General features: G+C 32.7%; 2 protein-coding genes across 8 annotated transcripts in view; one reads left to right on the top strand and one right to left on the bottom strand.

Annotated features, from left to right (window-relative positions):
• Positions 1-2,201: 2,201 nt before the first annotated feature.
• On the bottom strand, positions 2,202-2,765 carry LOC104599842 (putative disease resistance protein At3g15700). The gene has a single exon (XM_010262580.1). The coding sequence runs from the start codon at positions 2,763-2,765 to the stop codon at positions 2,202-2,204; it is 564 nt and encodes a 187-aa protein (XP_010260882.1).
• Positions 2,766-4,452: 1,687 nt separating this feature from the next.
• LOC104599730 (adenylyl cyclase) overlaps positions 4,453-12,652 on the top strand; it is a 56,052-nt gene continuing 47,852 nt past the window's right edge. Inside the window, exons 1-3 of one of the 7 annotated variants that reach the window (XM_088891379.1) lie at positions 4,453-4,788; positions 8,507-8,566; positions 8,652-8,693. The gene's annotated coding sequence lies outside the window, so the exon portion shown is untranslated. Of the gene's footprint in view, positions 4,789-5,869; positions 5,931-8,506; positions 8,727-12,652 lie in introns of all 7 variants that reach the window. The other 6 variants (XM_019198160.2, XM_088891378.1, XM_088891377.1 and 3 more) reach the window with 6 other exon arrangements.

Here is a 12,652-nt window from a genome sequence, read left to right as displayed (position 1 = left end):
CAATGACCTCATAGTTGAATTGTAGTCGGCTGGTATCTGCAAGTACTATATGGTATGATCCGTCAAAGAACTTTTGCTCCTATTATATCATTAGAAAAGAAAAAGGAAATGGTCTGATTCATGGTGTGGTGGATGACAAGTGGTGAATTAGACCCTTTCCACTTTTATATTAGAAGCAAAACTCAGCTCATGGCTGGAGCCTCGTGATCCTCATCTGTACCTTGAGAGTTTTAAAATACAAAGTTGCATCTATATATATATATATATAAGAAGCTCAAAGGTTGATTCCATAATCCAAAAGCACTAAATGATTCTCCTTCCATTTTTTTCCATTATGACCATTTTCTGTTTTATGCATTGGCCACAACATAAAGTGCAATTTTGGCTTTAAAAGTTAAAACACAGAGTTGCATCTCTTTCCCCAAAAAAGGGTAAATTGATAAAACTTCCCATGAAGTTTTTGATTATTGTTGAAATTTCTCTTGAAGTTTGGTCATTGCAATTATCTCCTTTAAACCTTTTAATACAATTGTAATTAGATCCCCATTTGTTAGAATCATCTAAAAAGAGGCACAAAAGTGTCCAATATACCCATGCAATTATCAATGTAGTTGTTGATAAATTTTTCAGTATTTCGTGTTCTTTAGGTCAGGCCTCCCAACAATGTAGTTGGATTTTGATTTTTACTTTTGAGAAATTTAAAAAATTCTTACTTTTGTTTGCCAGAATACTTCTCAGCATTCTAAGGATTTTCCATTTATTCGGGGTAATTTGTAACCTTGTTTTTTTCTCATATATCTTGTTAGGTTTATGTATTATAAATAGGTTTCCAAATTAAACAAAATTTTCTGTTTTGGTTTGTCAACAATGTAGTTGGGTTTTGATTTTTAATTTTTAGCAACAAGTGAGAAAATTAAATAATTCTTACTTTTTGTTTGCCGGAATACTTCTTAACAGTCTCAAGATTTTCCCCATGGCAGTGGTAATTTCTAACATTCTTTTTTTCTCATATATCTTTTTAGGTTTAGGTTTTATAAATAGGTTTCTAAATTAAATAAAATTTTCTGTTTTGGTATATCAACAATGTAGTTGCAGATAAATTTTTCAATATTTCGGGTTTTTTAGCTCAGGTCTCCGAACAATGCAATTGGGTTTTGATTTTTACTTTTTAGCAGCAAGCGAGAAATTTCATAAATTCTTACTTTTTGTTTTGATTTTTCTCCTCTATAACTTGGGTTTCTTATGTTTCTTTTTATTTTTTTCTCTTGTGAAAATCTAAAAATTTTGAGATTTCAGAAACTTTTCTAGAACATGGGAGTGATTGGCCTCCCATGCAGAAAACCACTCCATAACCCACTGCAAGGCCTATTTAGGCATGCTTGGGGGGTAGAAATACGTAGAACCATTCCCTTATATAACAATACGTAGAACCTTCCCTTACAGAAAGGGAAGGTGTTAGGCACTCCTCTCCCTTAAACAATACGTAGAACCATTCCCTTATATAACAAAATCATTAATCAATTAAGACATAAAATTGCAGAAATTTAATCCCCACTTGCTAGAACATTCTACACTGTGAAGATGTCAAGTTTTGGGGACGTTTACCCCATTAACCCTTTTCAATCTCATTACTTTCATCAAGACGTTGCATAAATATCCTATTGGCGCCCTGCCATTACTGTCATTGACTATCCATAATGCAATGTCCTAGATCACATCATGCATCTTTACACACTCATCATCCCTATCGGCCCACTCTAACAAACAAGCCCGTTTTAGATATTGAATGATATCATATCCTTCATTAATTGCATCTCTCATTTCTGTAAATCCAGTTCTTATAAATTCTTCCCCAATCCAATATTCTATGACTTGTTTGGTGGGAATAGAAAAATCTTTGAGAAACAATATAGGAAGCAAATTCTAACATTGTCATTTGGCAAGGCATCATGGCTGAACTTCAAAATTGAAAACACTTCATCCTCCATACCTATAATTTTTTCCAGAGAGCTCCTCAACATTGTAATCACATGTTCCCATTCTTGCAGAGTTTTCTTCATAGTCATTGCCCAGCCAAGGGCAAGCCCCGACACTCCTTGACAACAACCTCAGCTCGCCGAGCTATGTGTGGATGACTCTTCAGGGTCTCCTCTCCCACCTTCTCTATAAATAGATTCCATGATCCACCAAAAAGCAAACATTCAACTCTGAATTTTTTTCTTGGCCTTCATGAGTCTACATACTCTTTCAGATCTAGTTGTGAATATCACCTTCGATGACCTATCTGTTGATCCTATGGGGTCAAGAATTCCAATGCGAACCAATTCGACTTTTTTCCATATATCATTAAAGAGGAGCAAGAACTTTTTCCCAATAAAAATCTTGTGGATATCAGCAGCTCTTGCAACCTGATTTGCGTTTTCTTTTTGTGTCAACCCCATAACATCACCGACTTCCTTATGAATCCTTTCCTCATTCACCGCCTTGGACACGGTAACCCAAACCACAACATCAAAATCATTGTGTTGAAATTCATTATTTATTTTTCTCAAAATAGTTGTCTTTCCAACTCCCCTTGTGCCATATAGCCCAATAATTCCAGCTTCATCATTTTCTCTAATGCAATCACAAATCATCCCAAATATCATGTCCAAGCCCACAGCCTTATCGCACTTGAGTCCCTCTCCCTTGGGAAGATCTAGAACATAAGCGACTTCACTGAAATTGTAGCCCCTATCTTTTAATCCAACCACGTCTTTTAGCATTAGATCTAGTGCTTGCTGATCCTGTAGTTGGCGGAGAAGTTCTTGGGACCATAATCTCCAAGGCAATTACAATCATTTTCTATCCATTCGGTACATTCTTTTAAAGCACTTTCCACTGGGCCTTCCAATGTTTCAACAGGTTTGCCGAAATACCGATTTATACCGAGACGAGGTGCACTCCCATTCAAATTTTAACACGTCATTCATGTATGAATCCCGATATTACATGTATGAATGCACTAAATGGCATAATTGTGTTCTTTTTCTTCATTTTGAAATAAGATAAAACCAAAATTAAAAAATAAATAAGACTTAACCGCTCAATTCGATGGTGTGGAGAAATAAAATAGGAAAAATCATGCAAGTAAAAATCCTTACCCTTTCTAAGTAGTGTTCACGGTTAGGTTACCGTGGGGCTTTTTTTTAACCGAACCGGTACCATTAGTTTTTGGAAAACTAGTAACCGAAACCGAACTGAAGCTAGTCGGTTGACCGGTTTGGTTAACCATTGATTCGTTTTGTCGATTTTTTTCAGCTTTTTAATTTTTACAATATACATTATAAAAATATATATAAATAAATAATAAAAATTTATAAATATATAAAAGACTATATTTTAAATAATACACAATATATCATATATTATAAATATATAATGCATAATTATTAATTTATAGTATATAAAATATATAGAAATATATGTATACCTATCGGTTCGGTTAACCACCAATTTTCTATATTGGTTAACCGATACCTTTCATTTTTTTAAAAACACCGAACCGACCGATTTGGTTAACCAATTTTTCGGTTCATTTTCGAACGGTTCTATGGTCGGTTCGGTATTTCAATTTTTTTGCTCACCCCCAAGGTTCAAAGTATCAAAAACGTAAGGCGTATTAGAAAGACATTTTTAAGAGACATGTCGTGCAAGTTTCAAAATATCGCAAAATATTGGTCCATATCGGCCAATAGGTATCGTTCCGACAATATCCTAATACGCAGAACATGTACAAATCATTTGTTCCAAAGTGTATCCCGATACGTCTCTTAATATTGTCTTTCTGATACACATTACATTTCCAAAACTTTGAACCTTTGTATAGGGATACACTTTGGATATGTATGGATGCGGACGAAAAATCAAGATATGCAAAAATATGGTAGAAAATTCAAATAAATCCTAAAAAATATATTACTAACTATATTTACAAATTTTATACGATTGTAAATAAGTCATTTAAATGTAAAAAACCATAATTTAATGGTTTATATAATGTGTGACATATCGAGACACAATTCGTAACTGTTGAAAAATGATGGAATAACTAAAATGTAAAATCTTACCATAAAAAAGAGAAATGGACGAATCGTCCATCGCCCAAATACCCTGACTTTATAGTTCAAATCCTACCCCTCCCTAATATTTTAATTCCAATTCTATCCCCTCTCCCCTCTTAAAATGACTGAAGTGAATGAATCGTCCATCGTCCAAATACCCTGATTTTATAGTTCAAATCCTACCCCTCCCTGATTTTTTATTTCCAATTCTTTCCCCTCTCCCCTCTTAAAATGACTAAAGCAAATGGGACTAATAGATTTTGGGCATCCTACCCCTCCTTGATTTCTTATTTCCAATCATATCCTCTATTATAATGACTGAAGCGAAGGGGACAAGTAGATTTTGGGGACAAGCGAAGGTGACTAAAGCATATGTTTCTCCCCTTCTCACCCCTGCAACAATGCAAATACCAGGTGTCCTCTTTGGCAGACACGCTCTAATTGGCATTTGAAAACAGAAAGTTTCTCTTCTGCATTTCACGAATCATTTTTGTCCTAAAAGGCAAACATGAGAAAGGTAGCAGAGCATGTTTCGGCATTGACAGTTGTCACGTATGGAACTCTTGGTGTTTATTTTCTTCGATTTCGAAGTTAATCAGACTTATTGTGCTAAGGCGAAGAAGATTGAACCGGAATGCATGTTGGAATACTTCTCAGCGGTGTCAATATTTTCCCCATCTCAGTGGTAATTTCTAACCTTTGTTTTTTCTCATATATCTTTTTAGGTTTAGGTTTTATAAATAGGTTTCCAAATTCAATAAAATTTTCTGTTTTGGTTTATCAACACTATAGTTGTTGATAAATTTTTCAGTATTTCGGGTTTTTTAGCTCAGGCCTTCCAACAATGTAGTTGGGTTTTGATTTTTTACTTTTGAGAATTTTAAAAAATTCTTACTTTTTGTTTGCTAGAATACTTAGCAGTCTCAGGATTTTCCCCATGTCAGGGGTAATTTCTAACCTTGTTTTTTCTCATATATCCTTTTAGGTTTAGGTTTTATAAATAAGTTTCCAAATAAAATAAAATTTTATGCTTTGGTTTATCAATATTGTAGTTGGGTTTTGATTTTTACTTTTTAGCAACAAGTGAGAAATTTAAAAAATTCTTACTTTTTGTTTGTTGGAATACTTCTCAGTAGTCTTAGGATTTTCCCCATCTAAGTGGTAATTTCTAACCTTTGTTTTTTCTCATATATCTTTTTAGGTTTTGGTTTTAAAAATGGGTTTCTAAATTAAATAAAATTTTCTGTTTTGGTTTATCAACAATGTAGTTGCTAATAAAATTTTCAGTATTTCGGGTTTTTTAGCTCATGTCTCCCAACAATGTAGTTGGGTTTTGATTTTTACTTTTTAGCAGCAAGTGAGAAATTTCAAAAATTCTTACTTTTTGTTTTGATTTTTCTCCTCTATAACTTCGGTTTCTTATGTTTATTTTTCTTTTTCTCTTGTGAAAATCTGAAAATTTTGAGATTTCATAAACTTTTCCTGAACATCAAGACACTTTGTAGAACTTTGACTGAAATAACAAGTATAGTTATAAGTCATTCTCATATATCTTTTATGTTTTTAACGAATGTAATTGCATTATTCAATCGATTTCAATTAGGTTTTATAAATAAATTTCTCGTTTTTGTGTTTTTTGTTCCTATTTTATGTGATCAAATTAAAGAAATTTTTCTGTTTTGGTTTATGAGCAATAGATTACTGAATCATGAACCATGAATGAAATTTTTATTGTTTTGGTTTAACAATAGATTTTTATTGATCAGGTATAGGTTTTTTAGTTCATCAACCCCAAAGCATATTCAAAGAGGGTTAATATCAATATCGGTTTGTGTTCTATTTCTTGATTTTGTATTGTTTCTTTCATAAGTTGCATTATAACTAGCATTATTAATGATATGCCAACCAAATGGCAAATTATAGAAATGCTTCAACTCATAATGTATGCCAAGTCAATATGATGTTCCTAATTTTTATTTAAATTAAATAATTAGTTTAAATGGAAATTATATTATAATGTTTTTAAATCTAAACAAATTCTCTCAAAAAGAAAATTGAACAAAAAAAATCTATAAAAGAGAAAGAATATGTAATTGCTTACTCATTATTGAAGTATATCCCGCATGCATTTTATATGTAAATTTATTTCAAATTTTTGTAACTTTTAAGCATTTTTTACATGAAATTAATAATAAGAAATTTAAAACTAATTATTTCAGTATTAAACTACCAAGACGAGCATCTCAGTTTATTTTCACAAACAAGCTGATTACCACTCTTTCTAGACCTAACAAAAACAAATAATCAAAGATTGCTTACACCATTATCAACACACCTTGAAATAACCAAGAAATTAAGTCCAATCCCAAGCTATTCAGTTCTGCATAGTTCCATCTGCACATCCTAAACCAGAAGTGACACCATTATAACTATCAGCTCAGCTCAGCTTAGAGAGAGAGAGAGAGACTTGTATTTGGAGAAATGGATGAAGCTGTGGAGAGAAAGAAGGGCAGATCCAATACCCAATACTCAAAATCCAGTCCCTATGACCCAATTCCATAAAAAAAGGCTGAATTCAAAAATCACTCTTCCCCCCGTCTTTTGCAAATATATAAGCTTTTCCTAACATAAGGCTGATATACATTATATATACCCAACTTGCACCTGAAACATATCTTGTTTATATATCCCTTTGCTTAGCCAATGCATCTGTCATTGAATTGGCTATTCTTGCTAACCAATTAAAATTGCAATGCAAATTCCTTTATAGCCTTTATCTCCCTGATGATGCTTCAATATTGTGATTTCACTAAGCTATCACTTCTAGACTTGTTCATAGGCCGGGTAGCCTGATGGCCCGACCCGCATCCCGGTCGGGCTTGGTCATGTAATTAGGCCTGCGGGCCTGACCTCGGGCCTAACACAGTAAGCTCGACTGTGTTTCGAGCCGGGCTTGGGATTTGTCAAAAAAGCCTGGCCCGAATCAACATTATATATTTTATAAATTATATAATATGTATTTTATATATTATATAAAATATATAAATAGTATAATATTTATTAAAATATATATTTATAATTTAATATATACTTTTTTTATTATTTTCTTTATAATCTATCTATCTATCTATCTATCTATCACTTCAGTAGTAGTAATAGTATGGGCTAAATTTCAGGCTCGAGCCCAGGCCTAGGCTTTGGGCTTTTTATGAGGATCAGGCTCAGGCCCAAGTTGTAGGCCCAATGGTCGGGCCGGGCTTGGGCTCGAGCCTTAGAAAAATTTGTTAATACAAAGTGAAAGCCCAGCCTGGCCAGCCCATGAACAGATCTAATCACATCCTAGCCAGCCCAAGCAGCAAGACAACATCAGTTCAACTAATAGATGATAGATCTATGAACAAATTGAAACAAAAAATGACACAAAATAACTTATAACAACTGGAGTGTTTAATGATTTTATCACTTTTTACCAGTTAATGATGAAATCAATTTAAAATGCCATGTAATTGAGAAAACAATCCATGTGGATACAGTGATGAATATAGAAACAATAAATCTTTAAACTTGTTTTCTCTCAGGGGAGAGGAACTTGCAAGAAAAACTTTTAAGGAGTTGGAAGAAAAATTGCAGGCCTTTGAAGAAAAAGTAGAATAATTTGTATCCTTACATAGCTTGGTGTATTGTAAGCAGCGTTGATGCTCAAAAGAGACTAAGGTCATCTTAAGGTGAAAGGAATGGACTTGAAGAGGGTGGTTAGGTGGTCTTTGAGAAGAATGGAGTCTTGGGGTTAGAAAGTATCAATGCTAACTCATTGAATCCAAAGGTGCAGAACATCCCTAATGCAGTAAGATGTTTCATAAGTCAGATAAACCACTGAACTGCTAAGGTGTCAAAAGCAATGACCATAATTATAATTTTGGGACCCCTCTTTTTTAATAAAAAAATATACTTAAAGACATCCCCAAAAACCAATTTTTGAAAAAAAAACTAAAAAAATAAACACGGATGGTTTTTACTACTGATATGCCTTTGCCAATACATAAGGGCATATTGATACTTTGAACCATGGTCAAAAGCTTTTGCTAGATTGAAAGTGGGATTACTTGGAACTGGGCCCATTAAGATGATTTAGAAAACAAAGAAAGTTCAAGAATCAAAGAGGTTTGTGTTCAAAACTCCACAAAAGTTGAATAAACGGGTAATCTGTTGAGAGGTTGATAGTCATGTTGTTGGTTTGTGTATGTTATTTAGTATAAGTTGGAGGGCTGACTTTTAAGTATGTTGTCTTCATAGGTTATTTCTGTGTTCTATTTTGGGTGTTTCGTTCTTTGTTGAGGATTTGGAAAGCTTTTTTTAGAGAAGAAAACATGGTTTTGAGGTTTTTTCTTTTCTTTTGCATGTAGGTGATATCTCATCAATGTTTTGGTTGGTCTTGATGATGGGCCCTAAGACATGATGCAAAAGTTTGATGACCATATTCCTTCTCAAACATTTGACAGTATTCAGATTATCAATCTAAATGGTTAAGATTATGTTTGTTTTTTGCAGTTTGTGAATTTTACAGAGATCGTGTCAAAAAAATCCCCTATGGTATGAAACAAATTTGGAGCTTGGTCTCCAAGGGTAATTTTATCAGCATTCATCTTTTAACTTAGTAATTATGGATTCCACTTAGAGCAAATACCTAGAGCAACTTGGATGCCTTCAAAATTGTAAAATTATTTCACACCTAGCACTACCTAGCTTGGTTGGAATGTAATAATTTCATATTGCTAGGAATACTTCAAACTTTCTATCAAATAAATCAACTTGAAGATTTTAGCATGGTGCTAACTATATAGATCATATTAGCTTGATTATAATTAAGGAAATTACTCAATAGTGGTCCCAACTATTTGTGGTCTCGAGAGGAGACCACACCAAACAATGACCTCTAATTAGTTTCCTTGATTTCATATTCCTTTTGGAAAATTTAAACTCTTATTTCAGATTTGGGGACTTGATGCGAAACCTGAATCCATAATTTAGTTTCATAATTTGACTTATCTTTATGAGATTTTAGCTTGTATTCAAATGGTTTAGTGGTTGAAAAAATTAAAATAAGGAAGACAATACAAACAATAAATTACCATAGCTTCTTTCAAGTCTATATATTCAATTTGCATCCATTTAGAACCAGCGATGATATTATTTGCTTAAAAGATAATATAAAGTCAATAAAAAAGGAGCAGATTCAAGGGATTAGGATTTATATACTGAGTCTAGTATTGAACTTGGTATTTTTATTCTTGGATAATTTGATAGTAGCATACATAATCATCTCTTTAGGCTAGAAGATCCAATTTGACTCACCTTACATACTATATAAAATTCGATGTTGGAATTGTTGTACTTTCAATTTAAAGTTGTGCATGTATATACCCAAAATTGAATTCAATTAAAGGTTATAAGAGTGAGCAAACCACACTCACTATGTTTCTCCTCAGTGTAGACATTTTCTGACTTCATTCTTTTTCTTGCAAATTGTATATAATTTTGGAATTATATAGTCTTGTTTCTTTTAAGTTTCATGGGACAGGTTTTTAAAAACTTTTCTAATACAAATTAACATATTTCTATGCGACTTACTATGAGAAATATCATTTCTATGCCTAATTTTATTATGTGTTTTCTTGTTATTTCATTTATGAGATCAATGCTCATTTTCAATTTACAAGTTTAGTTTTTTTGTTTCAGCAAACTCTAATACCTTTTCAAATGTTAGTATTTCTATTATAATTGTTTATTCTATTTGATTTATGATTTTATTTATACTTGATTATAGTGCTAAGAAAGGGCATAGACAATATAAACTCAAAAAAGGGGGAACAAAAATGGAAAAAAGGTCTCTTTTTTTTTGTGTAAATACTATACCATTTGACTATTGTTTTTTCTAATAATTTATATAAATCTATAAATATAGATGAAAAAACAGCGAAACACCGTGAACAATAATGTAAATATTATGTCAATCTAAGTGTGGAAAGGAAACGGGAAATATATCTAAGAAAGAGAGAAGCAAAGAGAAAGAAAGACTTGGCAATTGAACAATCAACAACGGTATTTTATAAAACATATAGTGACAAATGCAAATATCCATCAATAAAAACCATCTATTGCAACGGATTGTGACCATCAATAAAGATATTTGTCGGTATATGTACTTTCTTTTGTAATGACTATCAAGTTACATGCTTTATTAAAGTTAGGAACAAACACGACTAGCACATTTAAGATGGTTTTTGTTTGTTTAGGAGGGACTAAGCGAGGCTTCTTAGAAAGATGTTAAAAGATTATTGGGTTTGATGGATGCCACATGAAGATTGGTGCAATTGAAGGCATTATTTTATCAAATGTTGTGCTAGATGGAAATAATGAATTATTCCCCCTTTCTTATGGAATAGTGGAGGGTGAAAGAAAAGAAAATTGGATTTAGTTTTTAACAAAATTGAAAAAATCTATGGATATCGATGACCCTCAAAGGTGGACATTCATGTCAGATAGACAAAAATTATGTATCATATCCTAGTGCATTGCATGGTCATTCAATCACTTGTGCATTGTTTAGTTCAACAATTTTAATCTTAATGATTTACAAACTTATTGGTGACTCTTGATAGGGCATGGTAGATGTGCTTCTATTTTCATGCCAAGGGCAAACATAGATTTCTCTATGGAACCTTTACAACAATTTCAAGAAAGTCATTAAAAGAAAAGCTTTGGAAGTCTTTCCTACTTAAATGAGAAGATGGGCTGATTAAATTTATCATAAACTGTTTATGGACACAAAGGTATCCATAACAATCATAAGTTGTAGTGTAAAAGTTGTGGTAGAAACCTATTCAAGGACCTCACCTAACAACTTAAGCTTTAATTCCAATTCGTTTTTGAGGTGATGTTGTTATTGTCATGTTTCTAATTAGGAATATGTTTTTCATGTATTCTTGGGTGTAAAACACCATACGGTCTTTTCATTCTTGAGTGGGAGTTATTTCATGTTCCTTTGAGAGTTTTTTGGTGTACTTGTTTTGTTCACATACTTGGTCCTCACTATACTAAATTTAATCTTAAAATCAAGTGTATCTTCCTTGGGTATGCTCCAAACTAGAAGGGAAATTGTCACTATAATCCAATGTCAAGAAGTTGGTATGTTACCATGGATGTTGCCTTTCTTGAATCCACTCATTTTTCTCTAATATTCTTTTTTATGAGTGGTGTTTTGGGGATGAGTGTCTTGTTCTTATGCATCTTCTTCCTACTTCATCTTCTCCACTATCAATTCTAGAGACTCTAACCCCTATTTCCTTGCCTAAATTTCATTTGATGCCCTACATTTTTTTTTTCAAATGTCAGTGCAAAATGGTTGATTTTAATGCTCTTCATGCACCAATAGGAAAACCCATGCTGCTTCCAGTCGATCCATCTGAAGCTTTAGATTCATCAGACATAGACCTAGTTTTGCCTCCTATTATTAATACTTTATATTCCTAGTGTTGATCCTGTCTCTATTGATGTTGATGATCTTTCCATTGCACTTTGCATAGGGAAGAGGAAGTTTATTACCTTTATAGCTCATTATATCTCACATTATCTCTCATATAATGTGTTTATACCCAAGAATGTTAGTGAGGCTTAAACTTGAGAGATAGTTAACTACTTGTTGATAAGGATACCATTGATTGTAAATGGGTTATTATAGTAAAATACAAGGCTAATATATAGCAGTATAGAAAAAGGTACAAGGTGATTCTAGTTGCAAAGAGGTATAAACCTATGGAGTTTATTATTTAGAAACTTTTGCCCTTGTGGCAAAGATGACATTAGTTCAGGTTCTTCTCTCTCTAATTGCTACTTACTCTTGGCCTCTATTTCAATTTGATGTGGGGAATGCTTTCTTAAATGAAGAATTACATGCAGAGGTGTATATTGACTTTCTAACCAAATTCTATAGTGGTGTTGATGCAAACAAAGTGAGTAAGCTGAAGAAATCTTTGTATGGATTGAAATAATCACTAAACACATGATTTGTTAGATCTAAGGGCCTTGATTTGTTTTGGATATATGCAAAGTCAAATCATACATTGTTTGTGAAAAGGAGAGGGACTATAGTGAAAGTTTTAATAGTATATGTTGATGATATTGTTGTCATAGTTAATGATCTAGAGGAGATGATGTGCTCAATAAGTCCTTGCTAGAAGAATTTGAAATCAAGGATAGGAAAATTAAGATACTTTTTGGGAATATGTGGCAAGGTCTAGACATGGTATCTTTGTCTAGGTGAAATATGTTTTAGATCCATTTCAAGAAATAGGAAAACTTGGGGTGAAACTTGTAGTGCACCCATTGACTTGAATCATAGAATTAACACATCAAATGGTGGACTAGTTAAGGATGTATGGCGGTATTAGAAATTTTTGGGTCGATTGTTATACCTCTGCATAATTCACCCAAATATTTCCTATAGTGTGGTTAGTAAGTATATACATGCACCACAAACTACTCAAGGGGAA

This window comes from Nelumbo nucifera, chromosome 7 (assembly GCF_055504915.1).
Source record: "Nelumbo nucifera cultivar China Antique chromosome 7, China Antique-T2T, whole genome shotgun sequence".
In the NCBI taxonomy this organism is placed as follows: domain Eukaryota; kingdom Viridiplantae; phylum Streptophyta; class Magnoliopsida; order Proteales; family Nelumbonaceae; genus Nelumbo; species Nelumbo nucifera.
The sequence above is the reverse complement of the archived record's forward strand: the minus strand, read 5'-3'. Positions and strand labels throughout refer to the sequence as shown.